Raw genomic sequence first — 25,239 nt, 5'->3', positions numbered from 1 at the left:
TAATGCAGAATATTTTGAGTTTTATTTTCAAAGAAAATGACAACAGTGGCAATGGATTTATATCACTGACAGATGCTAAAATATTGCTGCCCCTTAAACATCTGAGCCAAGAATTGTAGTTTTTAATCAGAGTAAAACCAATTTGATAAAGTTCAATGATTCCATTAATAGTTCAGAACATTAATTAATAATTTTTTGGAGAGGGGAGTGCCCCGTCATTGAATTTGATTTCAACTTGCAAAAACAACTGAGTGATGAATGTGAATTATTGATCTTGGGTGTCAACTCAGTTTGTAAGTATCCTTACAATGCTTCATCCATAGTTAAGCAAATTGAACTCAAATCAAGAAGTTACAGAAATGTTCTCTTGATCACAGAAAGGTCACTCTACTCATAAACTTGCACAATGAAGAAAGATCACATTTCCCGCCTGTTACCTAGGCAACAGGACTCTACTGAAGCACCATACCATGCAGCCAAACAGGTAAGACTGACTGACAGACAGAATCCAAGAGGCAACATGTGGAGCACTGTGCCGCAAATCCAGATAGAGATGAGAGTGACAAAAACCATGTTATTTATAAGTGTGGTTTTCCTCTGACAATCCCCCCACTTCCCAAATGTAGGGTCAATGCTGCAGATGGACAGGATGAGAAGGAATATATTTGCTAGCAAGACCTCGTTAACCCTCTTTGTACAAGATCATCTTTCATGCAGACAATTCATTTCATTCATGAAACTGAATGAACAGTTTTCAGCACAAACAGGCTACCGTTTCGCCTTCTAGGTGCTGCTGAACTCTGCCTTTGTCAGCATGGAAAGAGAAATTTTAAGAGGTGGGGTCCAATGTCTGCAGGGCCATCCATTGCACATCCATGGCTTAGATGAACGAGACTATATCTACTCCTCCCACACATTATCTATCTACGTATCTACCCAAATAATTGATCATGGAACAAGAAAGGAATTAATTTACATGTTGGTGTCACTATGCAAGTACAAAATATACAATTGTATGTTGCATCAACTTCTCTAGATTTCTTTTTTTTTAAAAAAAACACGTTTGTGAAATTGTTTTCATTTCCCCACAGGAATACATTCTTAGTGGGAGCTTCTAATTCTTCAGAAGGACCCAAGAGCAAGTCAATCTGCTAACAATTTAGTCCGTCATGGTGCTCTGTTGATATGCATCAAAATGGACTCTGCTCCAAAATAGTGACTCACTAAAACAAGAAAAACTTTTTAAAACGATCACCAGAATTTATTTGCCCTTTTTCATTTTTGCTATCTTCTCCTTTCGCTTCTTTACATGCTTTGGAATCTTGTGTTTTCTCTTCTCCCTTTGAGCCTCTTTGACTATTTTCTTCCTTTCCTGGAAAAGTAGATCCAAGTGAGAAACATACACTGACCAAGTTTTTTCTGTTTTAAAGAACAAAAGAACGCCAAGGACGTTTATATAGCGATGAACATGGCACTCAGAGCAGCCTCCCCTTCATGCAAAAATATTTTCCCCAATTGAGGAAAACCGTCCCACTAACCTTTTTGTCAACATCTGTTTCAGCAGGCTGGTCTTTAAGATGCCCCAAGTCTTCCTGTTCCTTACAACATGAGTCTGAATTGTAAGAGCTATCATCTTCATCCTCATCATTAGAATCTGCCTCATTGTTATTATTTTCAAGGAGTGCAGGCACCTACAACAAACCAAAAGATTCATTTTTTTCCTCACTCTTGTCCGCCATCAGAAATTCTTTGGATACGTGAAGTTCAGCCTTCACAGCCTTCTCCGAGAGCTGAATACTACTGGAAGCTGATGTCCAAGACATTCAAAGAATTCCAAAAGGTTGCTCTAAGTTGGATTTTAAGAATGCAAGGACTGTCAAAGGAGAATCTATATGTTTGAACCATTAACATAGCTAACAAAATTCTTCTATAAACTCAAACTGCCCAATATTTAATCAATATTATTGATGTAAAGATTAGGGATATTTTGGCAACAAAACAGCTTTAAGCTCTTGTTCTCACTGAAGAAACATGGAGCAATAGATCCATAATACTATTAACCTTCTCATCACTCCTTATCACCCATCCGCTCCCACTTATGACTGTATGACTGTAACTTTGTCACTTGCATCCTTACGATTTATATTGACTGTTTCCTAGTATGATTTGATTGCTTATTTATACCCTATGACTATTATTAAGTGTTGTACCTGATGATTCTTGACTCTTGACGAATGTATCTTTTCTTTTATGTGTACTGAGAGTATTTGCACCAAGACAAATTCCTTGTGTGTCCAATAACACTTGGCCAATAAAAAAGAATTTTAATTCTAATAATTAAGAAAGTTGGAAAGCAGGAAGAAGATCCAATGTGCAGTTATCAATTAAAGTTTTTGCTACATCTGTAGGCAGGTGACCAGCAAGCTTATTCTAGCTCTGAAAATCATTGTTAAAGAATTAAAAATAGCTAGTCATATATGTAATGCTAATTATATTTGCATATCATTTTAAGTCACACTAAGATAGGGCTTAGATGATCCTGAATCTAAACTTTAGTCAGGAGAGGTTTAACTGTAATCTGAATACATCTAGTCCTCAACTTACAACCATTCATTTAGTGACTATTCAAAGTTACAACAGCACTGAAAAAACACACTTGACCAATAAAAAAGAATTTTAATTCTAATAATTAAGAAAGTTGGAAACCAGGAAGAAGATCCAATGTACAGCTATCAATTAAAGTTTTTGCTTCATCTGTAGGCAGGTGACCAGCAAGCTTATTCTAGCTCTGAAAATCATCGTTAAAGAATTAAAAATAGCTAGTCATATATGTAGATTTACAAATGCTAATTATATTTGCATATCATTTTAAGTCACACTAAGATTGGGCTTAGATGATCCCGAATCTAAACTTTAGTCAGGAGAGGTTTAACGGTAATCTGAATACATCTAGTCCTCAACTTACAACCGTTCATTTAGTGACTATTCAAAGTTACAACAGCACTGAAAAAAGTGACTTATGACCATTTTTCATACTTACAATCGTTGTAGCATCCCTGTGGTCACATGATCAAAATTGAGACGCTTGGCAACGGACTCATATTTATGACAGTTGCACTATCCTGGGATCATGTGATCTCCTTTTGTGACTTCCTGACACAAGCCAATAGGGAAGGCAGATTCACTTAACAATCCTGTTACTAACTTAACCACCACAGTGATTTGCTTAACAACTGTGGCAAGAAAGGTACTAGTAAAATGGGGCAAAACTTACTTAAATGTTTCCCCTTTATTACTAAAGAACACAGTCCTGAAATATCACCATCTTACCTTTTGAACACCAGATAAATCCTTCTTTAATCCTGTCACTGTCTGGTAGAGAATCTGCGCAAAATAAATAACAACAGCAAAACAATCTGAATGTGGATTTCTCAAATCTTTGGTCAATGATCCTAATAAAGATCTGACTTATATATACAGCATTACACTATATTACAGTGATGGTGAACTTTTTCAGCACCGAGCGCTCAAACCGGAACACGCATGCATGCAAGCGTACCAGAGCACCGGAAAAAAGAAGACCAGCTGGCCAGTACGCGCATGCCTAGTTTTTGGGCATTTGGGGGGCCGTTTTCAAGCTGTTTGGGGGGCCATTTTTGGCTGTTTTCGGGGCCATTTTCCGGCCTTTTGGGGGCAATTTTCATGCCATTTAACGGGGAATTTTCAGGATGGTTTTGGCTGTTTTTTGGTCAGTTTTCAGGCCAGTTTTTGGACTTCTTTTGGCCTGAAAAATGGCCTGAAAACAGCCTGAAAATGGCTCAAAAACAGTCTGAAAAGGCCTAAAAAAGAAAAGGGCCAGAAAAGCAGCCGAAAAATGGCCCAGAAAACAGCCTGAAAATGGCTCAAAAACAGTCTGAAAACGCCTAAAAAAGGGCCAAAAAAGGGCCAGAAAAGCAGCTGAAAAATGGCCCAGAAAACAGCCTGAAAAAGAGTTTTGGGGCCATTTTCCACTGCTCCAATGCTTGCAAAGTTCAGCTGACCAGAAACCAGAAGATCAGCTGGCAATGGCGCGCGCATACCCACTGAGAGGGCTCTGTATGCCACCTCTGGCACGCATTCCATAGGTTCGCCATCACAGCTGTATTACCTTCTTGTGAGACAGAAAGCATCAATTACTTCACCAAAAATTATTTGTTGCTGTTACCATTCAACATGCTTCTGGGGTAGTAGGCATTGCATTCTGAGCTTCTGTCCAAAAAAACCTCTCAAATTAATATGCTCATATTTTTTACAGATCAAACGATTCTTAAAAAATGAGAAGAGATTAATTTAAACCTCTTGTTACCATTGTCAGTATTAAAGTGACTCCAGTGGGGTGCTCAGAGGATCTCCACCCAAGAAGAATTGTTACAACTCTTCCTCATTCCACAGTTTTGTATGCCTCATGAAAATCTCTACAACACTGGAACTCTTTGGGGCAGCAAGAGAAACACATACAGGGAACACAGGGAGGAAAGCGACTTTTCTTCCAGAATAAAGCACCTTTCTAACACTTATATCCTGCCAAACCCAGTCTAAACATTGGCTTGTCTCTATGGCCATCCATAATAATGTAATAATTTCTATGTTGCCTGAGTCCCAACAATTTTGGGCATAGCCCTTATGTTCAGGCCAGTCTGAATCCAACCCAATATGTAATGTGATACACTAATCAACTCCATATACATACATTGCATATTTCTTTAAATGTCCAGTCAATCCAGTATTGCTTACATTATCTTGCTGCACACTGAGGGCTGAATCTTCTTCCTTCAGCTTCATCATTATGTCCACATCTCTCTCATAGTTCTTAACGTCTGTCAGAGTCCTCGGGATATAGGCTTTCCTGAACACCTAGCAAGGCGAATTAAGCATGATCTGATAAAACTAGAAATCACTTTTTATATGTTTTTCTATTATTATTGATAATGAAGAGAGGAGGTAATCATAGATCTTTCACTCATAGGCTTGCCAGGATGGACTAAAGCAAGGGTCTTCAAACTTGGCAAGTTTAAGACTTGTGGACTTCAACTCCCAGAATTCCCAAGCTAACATGACTGGAGGAGGAATTCTGGGACTTGAAGTCCACAAGTCTTAAAGCTGTCAAGTTTGAAGACCCCTGGACTACAGTGTAAATCAGATTCATTTTTTGAAAAAGCAGAAACACGTTTAAGAGCTGAAGAAGCTTCTTGCATGAGAAGCGAAATGTCTTCTATAAGAAAACAAGAAAGTCTAGTTGCCTCCTGAAAAAGCACCTTTGAGACACGTTTAAGTGGCATAAAGTTAAAGGTATTTTTAGAGCTAAAATAAGAGCACAAAAATTAGGGCATTTAAGAGAGACTTAAGTAAAATATACTTCCATGATGGAGTCTTTATTTCAGTTTATTAATTATTTAAACATGAAATTTATAATGGTGGAATCGATTACTGCAATTATTTGAAGCCTATAAAAATACAAACTTTGTTAATACCTTTGATGAATCATTTGAAAATAAATATATTCCTGAGTATTATCAAAATATGGAAGAATAGTTCAGGGTCTTTCAGAAGAGACACGATGTTTTATTTAGTCCACTAGCTTACCTCTTCATCTACATTATTCTGATTGGATCTTTCTTCCACTGTTCTTTCAGATGCAATTTCCATTATCTATAAGATATTGAGAAATAAATTCCTAACATCAGAAAACTCATTTGAAAGAGCTGGATAGGTTCTTTGACAATTGCTTTTACCAAAATGATTTTTTTCCCCAAACACAATTTTCCCCAAGTTCTTTTTAGCAAGAATCTTTATTGAGATGGATGGGTTAGAAGAATTCCCAGCAACTAATTGTGTTTAATGTGGAAGCAGTACATTTCTATGCGCACTGGAATGGAGACACTCTGCTTCTCTAACTGCCTTCTACAAGGAAACCAAATTTCCACCCCAATAATAATGAAATTTGCAACTGATTGTTTATCAATCTGGGAACCAATTCTTAGATAATGATGCATATTCTTTCATCCAAGTGTGAATGCCTCTTTTAATAAATCTCTGATGTTGTATAGCTCCCTGCCACTAGATCAGGGGTGTCTAACCTTGGCAACTTTAAGACTTGTGGACTTCAACTCCCAGAATTCCTCAGCCAGCTTTGCTGGCTGAGGAATTCTGGGAGTTGAAGTCCACAAGTCTTAAAGTTGCCAAGGTTGGACACCCCTGCACTAGATCATCATTTGGCTTCATAACTGATCTGGAGAAACAGGACCTTTGAAGGATATTTGAAGGAATTTGCTGCTACATTTATGGGGTTCTGCCATATCAGAATGCTCAGGGTACAAAAGCCAAAACTGGCAAATGGAAATCAATTGCTCCATATGAAGCAAATGCACACGGATCTCATGTTTGCAGAAAGGATAGATGAGGGGCAGGGGGAGTTGGCTTGCAATTACGGGAGAATCTAGTATTTTTAGTACGGTACATGACTAGGAGGGCACAGTATTAATTTGAGCTGACTTGCCAACTGTGTCTTTTCTGAAGCAGATAGAAAAGACGTCAGACAATCAGGCTTATCATTTGTAGACTATAGTAATGCAGTACATTAAAAGCGGTCTGTGAACTTTAACTAGGCCAAAATGTAGAAGTTAGATTTTTCTGAAAGCTGCAGATCAGGACGCATAATTTAAATTATAAACCAGATTCAATGGATCTTGCCCATGTCCGGTACAATGCTCATGGGCACCAATGAACAACTGCACAGCTTCCTTAAGTGCGCCAGACTGCCATTGCAGTTAACTTAATTTCACTTAATTTTAAACAAAATTAGAAGCTGGATGGCTGTAGCTCATCAGTCCTCTAAATCATCTTTATCTCAAAGAATGTCCCTGGATCTCAGATAGCCCCATATGCTTTTGATAAAGTCAGTAGCTACAGATAGAGTAGATAGAGTGGTACCACTTCGGTGGGCAATTTAATGAGGACATCTTTAGCAAATGTACTTAGTAATCATTCAGTTATGACAGTAATGAAAAAGTAATTTTATGACCAATCCGTGTAATTACGACTTGCAGATATGTAAAGCAAAGGAATACTGGAGTAAGATCATAACATTAGTTTTACTTAACAACCTTCTCACTTAACAGCTAAATTGCTGGTCCCAACTGTGGTCGCTATATGAGAGCTATATTATTTTCATAGAAGATAAATCTTCAAACCTTACCTTTTCAAGATAGGCATCCATATTCTCATTCGTAATAGATGGATCCGTGACAAACTCAAAAAGCTCCCTCACAGTCATCACCGCAACGTTGTACTTATAAAAGAAATCTGCCAGAAAGGACAAAGATGACATTAAAGTTGTTAATGCCTACAATAACTTTAATGGCTCCAACTCAAACTTTGTGCCACAAGATTTAGGAGTTCATTTATGTGGCAGGAGCTTTGAATGGCACTACAGAAAGCTTTCTTGGATAATCCATCCAAGCACCCCTTTTCCAAGCACATCAGAATTATGATCTTAGTTGTAACCATCAGGATTATTTTTAAGATTGAAATATCCAGTTATGCAGTTTAAATATGATCAACTGTATTTAATAGCTAAATCTTACGAAGACTATTATCTCCTCCTTACCGTTAATATTGGCACAGTCTTTTCTCAGGAATTCCAAAGCATGGGGATGATCGTGCTCCACAGACTGGGACACATCGATAATATATACTTGACCACTGTGATACCTAGAAAAAGGGAAAACATCACTACCACGATATTTATTTCCAAATATCTTATATCTATTATGGCATTTTCAGAAAACATCAGAGTGTTTGGCGGACATCTGGATGTATGAATGCCACAAGAATTTTAACTGCTGTAATGAAGCTGTCATTCGAATTAAATAATGCCAATCTAGCAAGTCAGTTCGAAAGAAGAGGTTAAGACATTTAAATTTAGTAGCTGGAGCAGTGGGGTTGTGCAGTAAGCCACAACACAGAGTTGTGGTTGATAGGTTGGAGTGTGCTGGCTCCTGTGTGAGGAAATCTGCACTGTGATTAGTTGTGGTGGGTATAGAGGGGGAATTTTCTGTTTTCCTGCCTTTTTCTTCTGTGTACCTTGTGTGCTCTATGGTTTACCTCATCTTACTCCTGTTTGCCTGACTATCTTTGTTTGCTGTAAATATTAACGTAAAATGTATTTATTTATGTAAAACTACAGGTATTCCTCGACTTATGACCCCAACTGAGCCCAAAATTTATGTTGCCAAGTGAGAAATTTGTGAAGTGAGTTTTGCCCCATTTTATGATCTTTCGTGCCATGGTTGTTAAAGTGAATCACTGCAGCCATTAAATTGGTAACACAGTTGATCAGTGAACCTGGCTTCCCCATTGACTTTGCTTGTCAGAAAGTCACAAAAGAGACGCCGCAACTGTCATAAATATGAGTCCACTGCCAAGCATCTGAATTTTGATCACATGATCATGGGGATGCAACAAAGGTTGTCAGTGTGAAAAATGGTGATAAGTCCCTTTTTTCAGTGCAACAGTTACTAAATGAACTGTTCTAAGTCGAGGACTACCTATACAAGTTTGTGTCAGTGTTTGCAACTTCATTTGGACACTTGCCGCCGCTGTGCAATTCTGACAAAAAAGGTAGACAGACAGGAGACAAATAAGTTTGACAAACATGCAGAGTTTCAACTCATATTTCCCTGTCGCTCTGTTCTGCCATTCTGTTCTCCATGCAAAAGAAAGGCTAGAAGGTCGATAATGAAGGAACAATATCCAGTATGTGATCAAGGCTAGCTAGATTTGGAGTGACTTCCCAATTTTTCCTGAAAGTTAAAACCTTTAAACTGGGATCTTTGTAAAGTGAGATGGTGTGCAATTCTGGCTAAAATGACTGTGGGCTTGGGCTGGATAGCTAACAAAAGCGTCTTCATTTCTGTAACATTCAGTGATCAACTGTTCTTCACCCCTGCAACGCAAGAATTAATTCTGCGCAGTCCTGTCAGGGCAGAGGAAAATATGCCATTTTATCTCAGGTCAGAATGCATCCAGAGAATTCACCACTCAGCAGCAGATGGCTTAAATTACACTTGGGAATCCAGCAAGTGTTCCAGAGAGTAGCCCTAACAGGCCTCCAGAGAGATACCGACTGGAGGATATGCTTTCTGCTCAACAATACCTATCTTTAAGGGGACGAGCAACCCCTGCATAGTCATTACACAAATAAGCCTCAAGTCCCAATGTTAAAGTTGAAAAACAAAAATAAGACATACAGCATATTAAATTCACTGAGATCTGCATGAACAAGCTTGGCATCCTGGTACATTCTTCTCATGTACTGTATGACTTGCAGGTATAACTCTCGAGCTTTTGACTCTGATAACTGGGCATTTTTCAACAAAGGAGCGGGCCTTGGAGCAAAGGAGAAAAGAAACAAAGAATACAATGTTTATATATCTCTTCAACTGTCCCTTTCCTTAAATATTGAAATCACATAAGGCCAAAATAAACTCACACATAAACTCCCACATGAATCACAAGAGGAAAAACAAACCATTTAGGAGGAAAAGTGGAAAACTCTCTTATTTTTCCCAATTTTCGCATCCTTACATTTAAACCTGGCACAAGGTATCTTGCCTTCTGATCAAACCTCACAAATATCACAATTACAAGTACATGTACTTACAAGTACCTCACTGAGTTTATGCACAGTGAAGTCTCAATTTAACAGTTACCCTCTTAGTGGACTTCAGGTGCAACAGATAAAATAGATACCTGAGACATTTATTTATCTTACGTCCAAAGTAATCCAGACATGCACTTAAAAACCTGCTTATATCACCATCGTCTTTTAAAGACCCCATAATCCCTTGCAAGGTGGAGTTTGGGCAACTGAATGGAGCTGGCCGGATGCCCTTCCTGTCACCAATGCAGAGGTTTGTTCCAGCAGATATATTCTCAGTGTACCCACAAAGAGAAATATCTGCCTCTACCTAGGAGTGAACTCACAGCCTGATTGTGAGGCGGGAGCTCCACCTCTGGGCTACCGCACCACTCAAAAAAACTACAGCTTATATGGCATACTTTAATTCATGTATGTGAATTAAATTCATGTAATTCACGTATTATTTTACAGCGTACAACAAAATGAAGAAAGCAATTTATTAAATAGACATCAAGGATGAACTTCCCCCTCCTCCAAAGAACCTGTTAAACTGATCTGTCAATTAGTATTTAAATTTAAAAGTAAACGTCAGCACTATTTAATTTAGTATCTTAATTTAAACATAAGCATCAGCACTATTTAATTGAGCGTTAGGTAGCCTAAAAGACAAATTAAAGATGCTCAGCTGCCAGGGTCAATCTAGTTTCCAGGACAAATATACACTTCAGCAACTGGGTATCCTTGATTTGTTTTCTTCGGCTTCAGGAACAGAACAATTAACCGGTTGTAGAAAGGGTTGCGATTTTCCTGCAGAGAACAATGCTTAATTTGGGGTGCTCAAATTAAATCCAGCTTCCAGATTTAAATCCATGTTCTGTTGCCCAAATAATAACAATCAGCTTCAAGCTTTCCATGACATGGATAGCATTACAACAATAATCTTCCAGTTGAGTGAAAAAGTTTTCAAACTCAAAATATCCACTTTCAAATTTGAAAAAATTATTTCAAGCAAAAAGCAGTTCTTTCCCATTAGAAATTTAATAATTTCAGAAGTGCTTCAGGCTGACTGAACCTGTTAAATTTGAAGCAGAATGTTTTCGATTTGAGACAATCCAGAGTCAAAACATTTTGTACATTGCTACTACGTTTATAATAACTTCAAAATGGGATTACTCTTAATATACCCTGATTCCCAATTTCAGAGCAGTTTGGAGACTGCAGCTAGCCAGCCCTGAATGCTGCAACTAGCTTACTCATTTCAGTCTGTTTCTGCAAAATTGATTACATATGCTACGGAAAGTTTTGCACTATCCACCAGTTTAGCCACACAGACTGTACTGTATTGATCAGCCATCTAACTAGTTTTGCTAGAATTGAGAAATGTACTAGAGGAATAATTTTTCTAAAGCTTTAGATTCTACAAACTTTTGCCAGTGTCCCCAAATTGCAGCAATTTTAAGATATGTGGACTTCAACTCTCCAAATTCCTTTGGCTAGCATGCTGGGAATTGAAATCCACACATTTTAAAGTTGTGGAGGTTGAAGAAACATTGATCAATGCACTGGAAGACACTAATAAATTAGGACTTGAATTTCCTATATAGCCCTTTCCCATGTTATACTTCTTAAACAACTCCTATAGAAGTATGTAAGAATGTGTTTACTATTCTGTGTGACTCAGTCAGTGTACAGTATATTATGTATATTATGTATTATGGTTTGCATAATTTATTTTAATTAAATTAAAATAAATTTATTTTAATTAAATTAAAATAAATCCTGGCTTAGCTAAAAATTTGAACCCTGCCACAAAACACTTGATTATACTTACATATCATTTTTGCCAATAAAGCCCATCACAAGTACATGACTTCTTAGCATAATGGGTTCTGGACATGGGATCTGTGCTGTATATAACCTACCAAGCAAGAAACCAAAAAGACAAAACTGCTGTTATTTGATATATTTGATATCACCTATTTAAAAAAGTCCTATGTATAGAAAAAGGCTTCAGAAATTCAGACTAAACCGAAAAATACCCATTGTTAAGGCTGTAGAGATTCTCAGTCATCCAGGTCATGGTTGTGGAAAAAAAGCACCTTTGGGATACCCATCATTAACTTTTACTCAATTCCTAAGAAGGGCCTAATGTACTAGATTTGAGTTTTTGGATTTCGTGGCCAAATATCCACCACTTGCCATTTAGTGAGAAAGTGCATCTATTAAGATTTTGTTCGTCAAAATAATATTTAGTCAAATAATTTAGTCAAATAATATTCCTTCATAATTATTTAGTCAAGAAATACTGCACATAAAGCAAGAAAATATATAAAGAAAGCCTCACAAGCTGTCCCAATCTTGTTGACACCTTTCATTTTCATTCTCATGTCTTGAGGCCAAATGTTAAGTATTGCATGAAAATTGTTAACAAATAATTATTTTCTCCCCAAAGTCTTTGATAGAAGTACCTGTTTCCATTTCAGTGTATAAATTATTTTTAAAATCTCAGATGGCGATATGTGCTTCAATTTAAAAACAGAAACAATCCTTTTGTTTCAAGGGTTAACATGAACTGACTGAGCACAAATATTCTGTGAAAGAAACTGACAAATTTATACTTGGAACACAGATACTTACTCCAAATTAAGGCCCTCTACGATCTCCACTGGAGAACTAAACCGAAAAATACCCATTGTTAAGGCTGTAGAGATTCTCAGTCATCCAGGTCATAGTTGTGGAAAAAAAGCACCTTTGGGATACCCATCATTAACTTTTACTCAATTCCTAAGAAGGGCCTAATGTACTAGATTTGAGTTTTTGGATTTCGTGGCCAAATATCCACCACTTGCCATTTAGTGAGAAAGTGCATCTATTAAGATTTTGTTCGTGTTTGTTTGTCAATTGTATGCCCCTTTTAGGCTTAGATTTTTAAAAAGGAGGAGATATTCTTCTTCCTTTCCTCTACTCTTTGAGACTGCTTGGCTGTTGAAGACCAGCAGCTCTCCTTACTCTGGGAAAGAGAGATGACTGAAAAATGATTTGTCAACTATCAGTTTCTGAAGACGAGCAACACACGAATGTGATCACTCAAAATGTATATTTTCTTGTTTTCACTGGTATTTCTGCTTCTGAATGTGGATCATTTGTACGTTAGAAAAGAAAAACAAAAGTCATGGCTTTCTTTTCTTTTTTTTTAAATGTTCCAAACCTGGAAGCACAGATATTTAAATTCTTTTGCTTTTAAAAGAATTTGTTCTGGAGTTGAGCAGGAATCCTAGAATAAGGCACTCCAATGTTGGTTCTGTGTGAGTGGTCGAAAGGATTGCATCTCCTGAAGATTTTGCTTCTTAAAAACTTGCAATGCGGTTAAACTTCCAGAAGATTAAAATCATTCCCTAATCCTGTACAAAAATGAAAGTCAAGATGAAAATGGAAGAATGTCAATTCTCACCTGGTTAAATTCCTCATTTCTTTTTCTGCCCATGTCCTGACCATCTTTCTTGGGTTTCCTTTACAGTATCCATGACGAAACCTTGGAATGGCAAGAGGGAGATTGAATGTTTATTGAAAAAAAAGAGAAGTGAATTCCAGAAGCAAGTATGCAATACAGACTCACCTGAATTCTCCACTCACATATTTATCCCGATCTTTAAACATCAAAATAGAAGTTTTATATATCTTTATTGCTCTATTCTCGCCTTTTGCAGTGCTAGCGTGGTACACGTTAGCCTGGAAAAAATGCAAAGAAATGTAACAAAAATGTACCAATATTTGAATTTATATATATTATTGGAGAAGTCAATCAGTAGTTTTACAATTACTTTGTTTTAATTAATTGCTACATGGCACAGAGTTTAATACATAATAGTGTTTATTTTGGATCACTGGCTGGGTTCACATTGTGGTATATCTGAGTTTAAATGAACCCAGCCACTACAGTTTATTAAATATAATTATTAGGTTTAGAATTAATTTTGAGATCTACTGTGTATGGTACTCTGGCTGCAAAAACAGGACGACTGTCAAGAGCCAAATGCATGACCCATGAATCCAGTAACTTTCAAGGCTAAATCTATAGATCACAAGGGTACAAACCACACACTGTTAATATTTTAAGTTCCCTAAATTCCTTTCCAAACAGGTGAACAATGAAAAGAATGAAAAAAAAGTTGCCCACACTTGCATCATATTGCATACAAATATAACACCTGAAACAAATACTTCTTTATCATGCATGGTCCATGTGTGGAGGGAAAAATGGCTCTCTGTATTTGTATAAGCCTATTTCCACACGTACAAAAATTTGTTTCGATTGTGTCCTCGATTTGGTGCAGAAATGCTTGAATGAAAAGAGGCACTTAATGGCGGCTGCAAATGGTAATTCTGCAAATTACGTCGTTGTGTTCCACATTGGTCTTCTCAAGCGTTATTTCAATATGTATTGTTTTTGAAAGCTACAGCCTGCCTGGATAGCCCTCAAGTCTTTTGATGTCTAACCTGACATCAAAAGCAGTATTTTTGATTTTTAAAAAGTCTAGAATACACCATCAGATTACATTAAGCTCTGAGTTATGAGGATTCAAGCCAGGACTCAGCTCGTGAAACTATAGTTAAGTGTTAAAAGAATTATAGCAAAATGTGCTTGCTGCCTGCTCCTCTACAGTCACTACTGGAAGTGGTTTAGAACAGGGGTCTCCAACCTTGGCAACTTTAAGTTTGGAGGATTTCAACTCCCAGAATTCCACAGCCAACTTAGAATGTGTTTAATTAATCACAGGAAAAGTATGGAGGTAGAAACTTTGCTCTCCTCCTGTCAAGTCTTGTAAACCAGACAGGAAACATGGTCAGGTAAGCTAATTCTACTTTATTATACTGCTACAATTCTTTATTATAATTTTGTACATTGTAATATTAACAGACACTTTCAAGTGTGAACGTATTCTGTCCCCTTTACAGCCTCAGAAACTAGGGTCTCTTCTTAGCCTTTTGATTCACTCACATTTCTGCTATAGGATAAGTTGCCTTTTTTCCTGATTGTTCCCCTGGCTGTGTCTTCCAAGGACATTCCTACATAGCATTACACCTGACAATTGAAAGTGAAGCTCGGTGCGTTCAAGTCCAAACCTTATGGCATCTTAGCTTTTCAAAGCCAAACCTTAGGTATCTATAAATCCTTGCCAGTCCCGATGCAGAAGAATGGAACCTCTTTGTTCCAAAATGACTTTTCAGAAAAATTATAGAAAGCATTTAATACAAATCACAAGACTTTTAAAAATGCATTGCAAGATTACATTTGGCAAACTATAGGTTCAGCCAACCTCTTTTCCAGTGCTGACACAACCGTTGATCTCAGATATCACACCTCTGCTAAGCATCTTGAAGAGAATCATTCGTGTTCTTGGGTCCAGGACCTTAGAAAGACAAAACACCATCAAATCCATGATTTACAAAGATGTGGATAAATCCCTTTCAAGTTTAAAATCTAAGGAAGGCCCATTTGTCAAAAGCCAAGATTTTTCTCCTGCAAAGTTTATACCAATTCTTTTTTTCCAGCTTGTTTTCTTTTGCAAATTTTTAGCCTGAAATGCTTTGAAGTTTAAATAACATTTTTCTAAAATGTAGGAGCAAAACTTAGCTACATCATAAGCCTTTATAGAATGGGGCCAGCGCTGCTGGATTCATGAAGCACGTGGAGTAATATTAACTTTATGAATGAATATGTGTTTCTATCCATTATTATCTGATTAAGAGATTACAGATCAATGCAGGCAGTCCTCACTTAATGACCACTCATTCAATGACCATTCAAGCTTACAATGACCCTGAAAGGGTAGTACTGTACTTATGAACTGTTCTCATAGTTGTGGTTGTTGCAATGATCCTGCAGTAACATGATCACAATCTGCAACCTTCACTGTTCAGCTATCAAGAAGCAAAGTCAATGGGGAAGCTGACAGGAGGCTACAAAGGGCAACCATATGATGTCTTTGCTTAAAGATCTGTGGTGATTCTCTTATGACATCATATACGACAACAGGAAGTGCCATAACTGCCATCACTAAGCAACACAATCATGCGGTATTGTGCTTTAAGATCACACCACTTAGTGACTATAATTCCAGTCCCAAATGAATGAGGGCCACTTGTACAAACAAACGCACATGTACATTTGTTGATCTTAAAACTACAGTACATTATTTCAACTGAAGCAATTCTTTAAAGAAGCCAATTAACCATGGTTTATATTACTGGAAGTCTACAATTCTCTGACCTTTAATAGAGCATCTGAAATCTTACTGATTTTATTTTTCTCTGAAGGCAGAGTGATACGATCATGAAACTGGAAAATAAAACTTCCTTTCTAAGAAAGCTTCTATTATTATTATTCGACCCAAATAATAATTAACTTGGACAGAATATAGTCCAAAAGCATCGATCAGTGTGAACTAGAAACAAACACCTCTCCACCTATATTTTGCTCTCCCAACATCAGACCAGTAGTGCAGTAAAAGTTTCTAAGCATTCTCAGATAGGATTTTGAAATCACCTGATGAAATGGAGAAAACACGTCTAGATAAAGCATAACTGTATAATGTAAAAGAGGATTTCACACTGACAGTATAATGTTATGCGCTGCTATTAAAGAATGTAGCTGGCTGAATTCTTCCTTTTAAAGGATAAATACTCTGAATTCTGATAATACCCTTTTTGACAACTGATAATTCACATCACTTACTTGTTCTACTGTTGCCCTGTCTGATTTATCTTTTACCCGGTACCTAGCAGAAACGAAACAGAGTATGATCCATTGTACCAGAACAAAATACAAATATCTCAACATATCTTAATATAAGATATATCTTAAGCAATATGCCAGCAATAATTAAAATATTCCAGGCAGAAAAAAACAAGACGAAAATACAAAACATTCTCCATGAATTAAAACCAGGGATCTTCGTAATGCAACTCACGCAGACTTCAGTCAAGCAACATTAGGGTGGTTTTTAGGAATATAAAAAAGTATCATCATTAGATAAGAACATGCCAAAACAAAATTGGAAATAACTTAATTTACCAAACCAATCTTAACCTCACTTTTTAGGAATGAATGCCTAGGCCTAAATGAGCAAACAAAAGAGTCTTAGGAAGAGGCATCTGCAGCACTGTGATGTTAATTTTGTAGACCTCTTAGAATGTAATATATCAAAACATAATGTATTAACATATTAATCGTACTACAAGCCCCTGCAAATCAAATAACAGCTATATATTCTCTACAATATTTATTTCTACACATCCATATGTATTACTTACATATCTGCTTCTCTTTGCCTAGACTTCTCTGTGACTTTATTTATAACAGAATCAGCAAAACGCAGCTTGTCTGGAAAACACACACACAGACACATCCCACTCTTTAAAAACAGTTTCAACACTGCTGTCCAAAAATAACGTACATAATTTCCTTGTGAACATACCTCTAGAAAACAAGCGATACATTTACAACATTTAAAGTAAGCACTCTTTTCCATTCATATATATGTCTGTCAATATTTCCCCCCCTTACATTTCTGAAGCCACTCAATTTATCAATGTCTCTGGGAAATGTGCACAATTAAAAACCACAAAATATAAAAGAACGGGGGGGGGGGGGGGAGAGAGAGAAAGAGAGAGACAGATAGACAGACAGACACAGAGGCAGGGAGTCATCCTGAGGGAATGGATATAACACCAGCTTAGAGGAAATCCTCATCCTACTTTGGCCCAAAGCTGAGGGAAAGTCAGGTCTTCAAAACTTATTTAACAGAGAACAGAATTGGGGGGCTCTGGGTGCGGGGGCTGTGGAAGGTTGAATTGCCCCAATGAATTTGATGATGCAGTGGTACCAAAGATTTTTTTTTGGACCCAAATCAAGCTTAATGTCATATAGATATTAAGAAGCTTGGTGGCTTAATAAAACATCTGTTTTCTAGCTGTAAACCTTTACAGCTAGGTTAGAGACCCAGCAAAAGCAAGCAGGGCCTGAAAGAGGGATCTGTTTAGTGAGTTGGCTGGTGGAGTGGTTTCTGAGAATAGACTACATGACAGTGAGGACAGTTTGACTATGTCGGTGGAATCCAGGAAATCCAGGCGTGGTTTGTTTTTCACCTACAACCTGCAAATCACCATGTTTTCCTATCCCTTCTTCCTCTTTAGGGAAAGATTCGGCTAACAGATAAAGAATAGAAGCTGAGACACATTGTAGACTGGCCTATCCTGAAAGGCAGCAGTGCAGGATGACCCTCACCATTTCATAAACTTATCTTGTTATAGTTGTTCGTAAAATACGATTTGAATTGTGGAACAAGAGACTATAGGTCTATTTTTGATGAGCCAAAACTTTATTCTATCACAGAAACAAACAAACAAAAATTCAAGTTTTTGTTTATCTTCCAGAGGCATTTTAACAGATTTCCAGGACAGATTAACCCATTAATCCATTGAATTTCATCTTTTAAAAACTATCACCTAATTCAGCCTCTCTGGAATTCTAAACGGTCCACTTACCTAAATTGATTTTATTCTCAAACTTTCTTAATGCTTTGCCTGTAGGTGTAGACATTTTGGCTGCATTGCTGCTGGGAGTTTGTTTATTTGCCTGGAAAAAAAAAAGTTACATAACTAAAATTCCATTTAAAAACCATTCTAAAGGCGCACTTTTGTAGACTCTTAATCTGAGAAACGATTTTTAAAAAAGACAATTGCATGATTATGTCCCCAGCGCTACCCCTATTATGTGCAAATTCCCCAGGCCTGCAAACACTAGTTAGCATGTATAGTCAAGTGCTGTTATAACCTTATCCATGAATAAGTTTGAAGGGTGAATCTCACTAGAAAAAGAGGGGATGCAGAATCCTGTGGCTCATTTTAAATGCATCAGTTACGATTAAGGCCACAGGAGCAAAGGCATATATACCAGCTAGCCTTAGAAACACATTTCATCAAATGCAGGAAGAATAGTAAGACGTGTAAATTGACTTTTGGGAGGCTAAAGACAGTGAGAGTTTTGCACCGAGTTTCATGCTGAGCCACAGAATAACGGAAAAAGTGAAAAAGAACCCAAAGATTTTGATGCACCTCCTTTCCCATTTTTAGTTCTTACAGCCGAACACACTGTCACATAAAGACTAAATCCACACATCGTGGTAACCCAGGACAGTGGCCTGGTTTTATAGTCACGTTATACTACAATTTGCTACTAGGCCAAAACAAGCTATACCCACAATCATATAATTCAATAGTCTACAGGAATCAGGACAAATATATCTAAAAGCAACAAACAAAAACCCACACACCTGTGGGTTTCTTCCTCCAGCCATTGGATTCCGTTTTGTCAGCTTTCCCATATCGTCATCCCAATCCCATCCATCTTCCTCATCCTCAGAGCTCTCATCAGATTCATCCACATCAGCTTCCTCATTCAGATGGGAATCTTGCATTTTAACCACCACCTTCTCCTCCTGAGATGCTGGAACAACCTGCAAAGGTTCGCTATTTTTTAAAAAGAAGAATATTTAGTAAACTCTTAATAGGCTGACTCTATAGTGGTTTCAAAACAATGCAAACAGGATACATTGGGCACACCGCTATAGTGAGCATAGCTACTGTGTTTCCCCGAAAATTAGACCCTGTCTTATATTTCTTTTGCTACCAGAAAGGCACCAGGTCTTATTTTCAGGGGGGTGGGGAGGAAGTATTTCACTGACTCATCTCAGTTGCATCGCCCCAGGCCTCTCTTTCGCTGTCAGAGGCCTTCAGGAACTTCTGCAGCTGGCAAGGCTATCCTGAAGGCTTCTGCAGCCAATAACAGAGCTCCAGATCGATCCAGAGCCCTGTTATCGGCTACAGAGGACTTCAGTAAAGTCTTGCCAATTGCAGAAGAAATGGGCCAGCAAGATGTCAGGGTGGGCGAGGCCTGGCTGCAACTGTCCGAAGGTACCACAGCAGAGCAGCTCCACTCCGTCCTTCCATCCCCACCCTAGAGGACACCAAGTGATGGGTCTGAAGGTGCATGGATGTATCAGGCCAACAGTGTGATAGAACTCTGCAGACTTGCTGGACCGTAGCTCCCACTTCCTCACCTTTAACTTGGCTAAAGCTGATGGGAGTTGGGAAGGGATGAACTCTGCAATTCTATGGTACGTAATAATATAAATAGCATTATTTTTCATTTAATTTGCTAGAGCCACCCATATTTTAGTGGCAACTTTTATAAATATCCAAGACTTTCAGGAACTATGTGCCAACCTAGATTTTAAGTTGTGCACTATTGAGCTATAAGAATCTGCTGGAGGTAGTCATTTCAAGATTTGGAACAACAGATCATTTGTATGTTATAATATCCATCCCTCACTTACTTTCCTTCCATTCCACTGTATCAGGTGAGTACATGGACTGGATTAATATTTGGATGACAGTCAATAACCTAAGATTGAATTCTGACAAAATGGAGGCACTGCTGATCGATACTCTTAAGATTTAATGACACCCTCTTTACATAATTCCTTAGCTTTGATGGTATATCACATACAAATTCAGTTCAGTTGACCATTAAACACATTCCCTTCATGTAGGTTTCTGGGTTCCTCTAATGGAAAAGGAGTTTTTATTCTTTGTTTTCCAGTTCACTCCATTTATATGTTCCATTCGATATATAGCTTTAAAGCGTTCCATTTATATAGTTTACCTCATGTATAGCTCAAATCTATAACAGATGGATTTATAACAAGTGTGGATTTCAATTCCTGAATATTGCAGGCTGGGAATTTGGACTTGATGTCCACATCTGTTACAAGGGCTAAATTGAGAAACACTGATTTAGGGGACTTTATTTGTGTACACATTGTCTCTGATTGGTTATGAAAAACAGAACATCTTTAATAAAGAGCAGAGTAATAATTATGACTGCATGAATGTAACTTTGTTGCTTGTATCCTTATTTTTTATTGACCATTTACTAGTATAATTTGATTTGATCGCTTATTATTGTTTCCTAATATGATATGATTGCTTATTTGTACCCTTTGACTACTATTGTTATACCTATGATTCTTGATGAATATTTTTTTTTTATCTTTTTATGAGCACTGAGTGCATTGGCACCAAAACAAATTCTTTGTGTGTCTAATCACACTTGGCCAATAAAGAATTCTATTCTATTCTATTCACTTCCTCACATAAAGGACAAAGGAGGCAAATAGTATGAACACCAAGATGACAAATGCAAACATGTTCAATGTTTCAGTTATAATATTGCTTTTTATTTAAAGCCATTGTAATAACTCTTTGCAAGCATGGCAAATCAAGTAATTATTTTCTTAGATGCACACAAAAAACTGGGACCAGTTTTTAATAATAAAGGACCAGAATAATGAATAGAAGGTGAGCAAGATTTATCTCGCAAAGCTTAGTTGCTTTGTATAACCCGAAAAACATCTAAACCGCTCATTTCTGCATTACCTGTCTGAAGTGTCAGCATCATCAAATTGTCCTGGGACTATCAAACTCATAATTTCTTCTCTGTAATTCATTACTGTTGTTACAGGATCTCTGATGCCCTCCTGTGCTGTACTCCCAGTCTTCTATAAAGTATTTGTATATATGGATGCTAAAAGGGAAGCATATTGTATGTTACAATATATATGGTATACTTGATTATACAACATTGCAAGTGACGCCTTACGTAGCAGATCCTAATTCTGCATGTTCTGAATTACGTGTAACCATAACACAATATCTGTGGATAATCTGCAGAATGTAATTCGCTATATAAACTGTCTATTATACATGAAGATTGATACATATGTATTATAAATTGCAATAAAGAGGATTATATATTAGCAAAATTCAGGCACTTATGCAGCCACATAAAATCACTTACCCTGGCTACGTTTAGACTTTGATGTGGCTTCACCCTTCAAGGGGAAAAAATATCCCAATACTAAACTCCACCCTCCCTTGCTGGCAGCCTTTGTGGTCAGGAACCTCTACTCTGGAAGCCATTCCCAAAGAAAGCATAGCAGAGATTGGTGAACAGGATATGATAATCAAGGAACTCAAGACTTCCAGTTTTTCAGTGTCCATTGTATTTGGGTGAGATAATAGCAGTAATAGTAATCTGTTGCCAAGCAAGATGATCACGTTTTCCCTTTACATTTCAGCAACTTAATTCCAACATTGGAAATATTTATTCTTCCTTCATCTTTTCTTCAGGAAGAATAAGCGTTTCTGTCTCGATGCTGGAATATACTGAAATCACACTAAAGCGAGCATAAGAATTATTTTTAAGTAAATCTGCAGCAATATAAACCATCCTTTCAAAACAATTAATTTCTTTTTCTCTAGCTTACAATACTCCATTTCCTTTCCAAAGCTATTCATACTTCATTCATAGTTCCAGCTGATCAGCTCGCACCCATTTCAACAAAGTTCAGTTTTTGTCTCTGCTCCCAATACTCAGCACAGGTCTTCAGAAAAGTGACATTAAAAGACAGTCTTGTCTTTTAATACAAGCCAATACTTTTAATCCCCAGCAGTGTAGAACAGAGACTTGTATCATAAAACCTATGTGCTATTCATATTGTTTGCACCTGGATTCCAATAAAATGCATTTCACAGCACATGTGTGTGCAAGTGTTAACCAGCATATAGTATTTGGAAGTTGAGGTTCTCTGCCCTAGTGATTATACAGGACATTGCTGTTGTGACATGTAATTAGCCAGACTTCTTAGCCTCGCAGCAAAAAATAAATAAAAAAATAAAAATGGATGGTCCTATCTCTCACTGGTGTGGATAACTTCAGCATCTATCGTTCTTGGAAGGAAAGCTTTCAGGGGATCCCAGGGCTGAGACTAAATTGGGGGGAAAACCCCACCATTTTGGAAAGTAGCAAATCACTTCCACCAATAAGACTTGTCACCAAGAGACGAGTTTGATCAACAGAGTATTATGTTTATTCTGCTTTTCAAGACCGAGGGGCGGGGTGGGGAAGCTTTCCAGGGGAGTTCAAAAAATAAATTAAACTAGAAAGTAGCATTCATATCCAGTGAATGGAAAACTCCAATAGCGACCCAAAATAACTTTGCTGTCCAACAGATCACAGTCATTTACAAAATGCAACCATTCTCTAATACAGGGGTCTCCAACCATGGCAACGTTAAAGCCTGGAGGACTTCAACTCCCAGAATTCCCCAGCCAGCTTTGGCGAATTCTGGGAGTTGAAGTCCTCCAGGCTTAAAGTTGCCATGGTTGGAGATCCCTGCTCTAAGGCTCACTGCTGGACTTCCTGCGCTCTTCACACAGCCAATGATGCAACTTGCCCAATATTTTAATCCAGCGCATTTTACTCACCAGCCTCGGGACCGGTTCGGCCGGAAAGATTCCGACCCACGAGGTTCGAAGCGTCACAAGCTGCGAACTACGGTTCCTCCAAAGGCTCATGCGCAGTCGTTTGCGAACGCATTTCCCCGAACTTCAGCTGGGGCATTGTGCCGGATGCTTTCGTTGAATTTGCGGACGACAAATCCACTATTTTTGCCGAGAGCTTGGAAAGACGCTTCCATCATCCTGGATTGCTCAAAATTCGAGAGCTTCTCCCAAATGTAGATTGAAAATATCCGAAGAAGCGCGAAATGGACTAAAGGGTTATTTCTCGCCATCTCCTGGTCATCGGGGGCTTTGCAGTCCGACGTAATTCGGATGAAGAATGTAGGTGTCTGTTATTAAATTATTATTATGATACTTCAATAAAATAAAATAAAAACGGGAAAACATTTTAACGGAACTTCGAGTGCTTTAATTTTTATATACTCAACGGAACAAGCATACATATCTACACACACACACACACATACTATATTTATAACACTATATTAAATATATGTTAAATACTATATATATATATATATATATATATATATATATATATATATATATATATATATATATATATATATAATAAAATATAATATACACTATAAAATATAGTGTTTATATAGTACACAATATAGTATATCATTTGATAATAACTAAATATATTTATTTCCCAAAAACTATTCCATCAGACCTTTCCTTACTTTCTTTTTTTTCTTCTTCATGATAGATGGGCCATCATGGCATATGTCATCTGTGATGTTAATATCCTTAATTTACTCAACCTTATTTGAAGGATTGCATGACACATAAATCATAATGGACAACAATGATGGACTGGGTTCAACAAGACAACTAGACTTAATTCAGGGAGACAAAGTTGAACACAGGTTGACACTTCTGTTTTCGGCATAGGTTGCTTGGCCAAATAATTGGCCATACTATTTCTAGGAATACTACTGCAGAAGTCTCTGGAAATTTACAATTTGGAAAGTTTTCTCAACAGGATTTAAGAATTCCATGCAGCCCTCCTTCTAGAAACCCTTCAATTCCCCCCTTCCTGGGAGTTATTAGCAAGCCCCAGTAGAGTAGAGTTAAAATAGATAGCATAATATAGTATGGGAAATTGCCAAGCATCAGAACTAATTTTTAAAAATGTTTAAAAAACCCATGTCTGCTGTCTGGTAAGGAGGCCAAACTGGAGCAGCAAATATGCGTAAATAGTAATAGAGGATTGTGACCATGAAGCTACGAAATGCTATTTCCCTTTTAAGGCTGATTTCTTTCATAATTACTTTTCCGTTTTGATTCCAGAGAAGCTCCTTAATTTAGACCAGGAGTCTCCACATTTCATAACTTTAAGACTTGGGGACTTCAACTCCCAGAATTCCCCAGCCAGCATTGGTGGCTGAGAAATTCTAGGAGTTGAAGTCCACAAGTCTTAAAGTTGCCAAGTTTGGAGACCCTTGATTTTAGACAGTCCAGCTAAATATAGGGGTTAAGAGAAAGATTTCACAGCTGTAACCTAAACATAAGCTAGAGTGGTAAAACCATGACCTGCAAAAAAAATCAGAATACTAGATGGCAGAAAAATGATACATAAGCCTCTAAACTTTTATCTGGAGCCTTATAATTTGATAGCCTTATAAAAGCACCTCAAAAATTAGGCAACAAACAAATTAGGCACATTCACTGTCTGCTACCATGAAATGTAGTGCTAGCAACCACTTTGGCTGGCTCCAATTCATGGAGGTGGTATTACTCCCTCTGAAGGCCATCTGCTGGAAGACTTGGTAGATTTCTCTATGCAGATGGTTGCTTACAGTGAGACAGACGTCTGGACTAGATAGGCACCTCCCCAGCGGGGCACTGCTTATCTTCTGTTTTTACAAATTTTATAGCTTTCAAGCAGCCACTGCTTCAGCCAAGACTCAGAACTTAATTTCAGAGTTAGCTTGGTCAATATCAGGAATCATCATTAAAATGTTTACTACAATGATCTTCAAGATCTAAAACCCATTTCTTGATTGCACCCCGCTGATCTTGGCTGATTTTGAAAAGCTCAACAAAGTCAAACAAATTCACTGTCTGCTACCATGAAATGTAATCCTGCTACCATGAAATGCAATCACTTTGGCTAGCATCAAAAA

The 25,239-nt window shown here is 37.5% G+C and overlaps 1 protein-coding gene across 1 annotated transcript; it reads right to left on the bottom strand.

Moving 5' to 3' along the window:
* Positions 1-23,388, bottom strand: RIOK1 (RIO kinase 1). Its single transcript, XM_026715038.2, has 18 exons — positions 23,069-23,388; positions 21,179-21,326; positions 19,015-19,210; positions 18,227-18,317; positions 16,994-17,063; positions 16,416-16,458; positions 14,998-15,090; positions 13,296-13,408; positions 13,131-13,211; positions 11,511-11,597; positions 9,288-9,425; positions 7,646-7,749; positions 7,235-7,341; positions 5,623-5,688; positions 4,774-4,893; positions 3,331-3,384; positions 1,539-1,691; positions 1-1,372 (listed from the first exon to the last, which is right to left on the bottom strand). The coding sequence occupies exons 2-18, from the start codon at positions 21,247-21,249 to the stop codon at positions 1,262-1,264; spliced, it is 1,698 nt and encodes a 565-aa protein (XP_026570823.2). The 5' UTR covers positions 21,250-21,326; positions 23,069-23,388; the 3' UTR covers positions 1-1,261.
* Between the last annotated feature and the right edge of the window lie 1,851 nt (positions 23,389-25,239).

The sequence above is a fragment of the Pseudonaja textilis genome, chromosome 3, assembly GCF_049901715.1.
Source record: "Pseudonaja textilis isolate UNSWEBS1 chromosome 3, rPseTex1.2, whole genome shotgun sequence".
Classification (NCBI taxonomy): domain Eukaryota; kingdom Metazoa; phylum Chordata; class Lepidosauria; order Squamata; family Elapidae; genus Pseudonaja; species Pseudonaja textilis.
The sequence above is the reverse complement of the archived record's forward strand: the minus strand, read 5'-3'. Positions and strand labels throughout refer to the sequence as shown.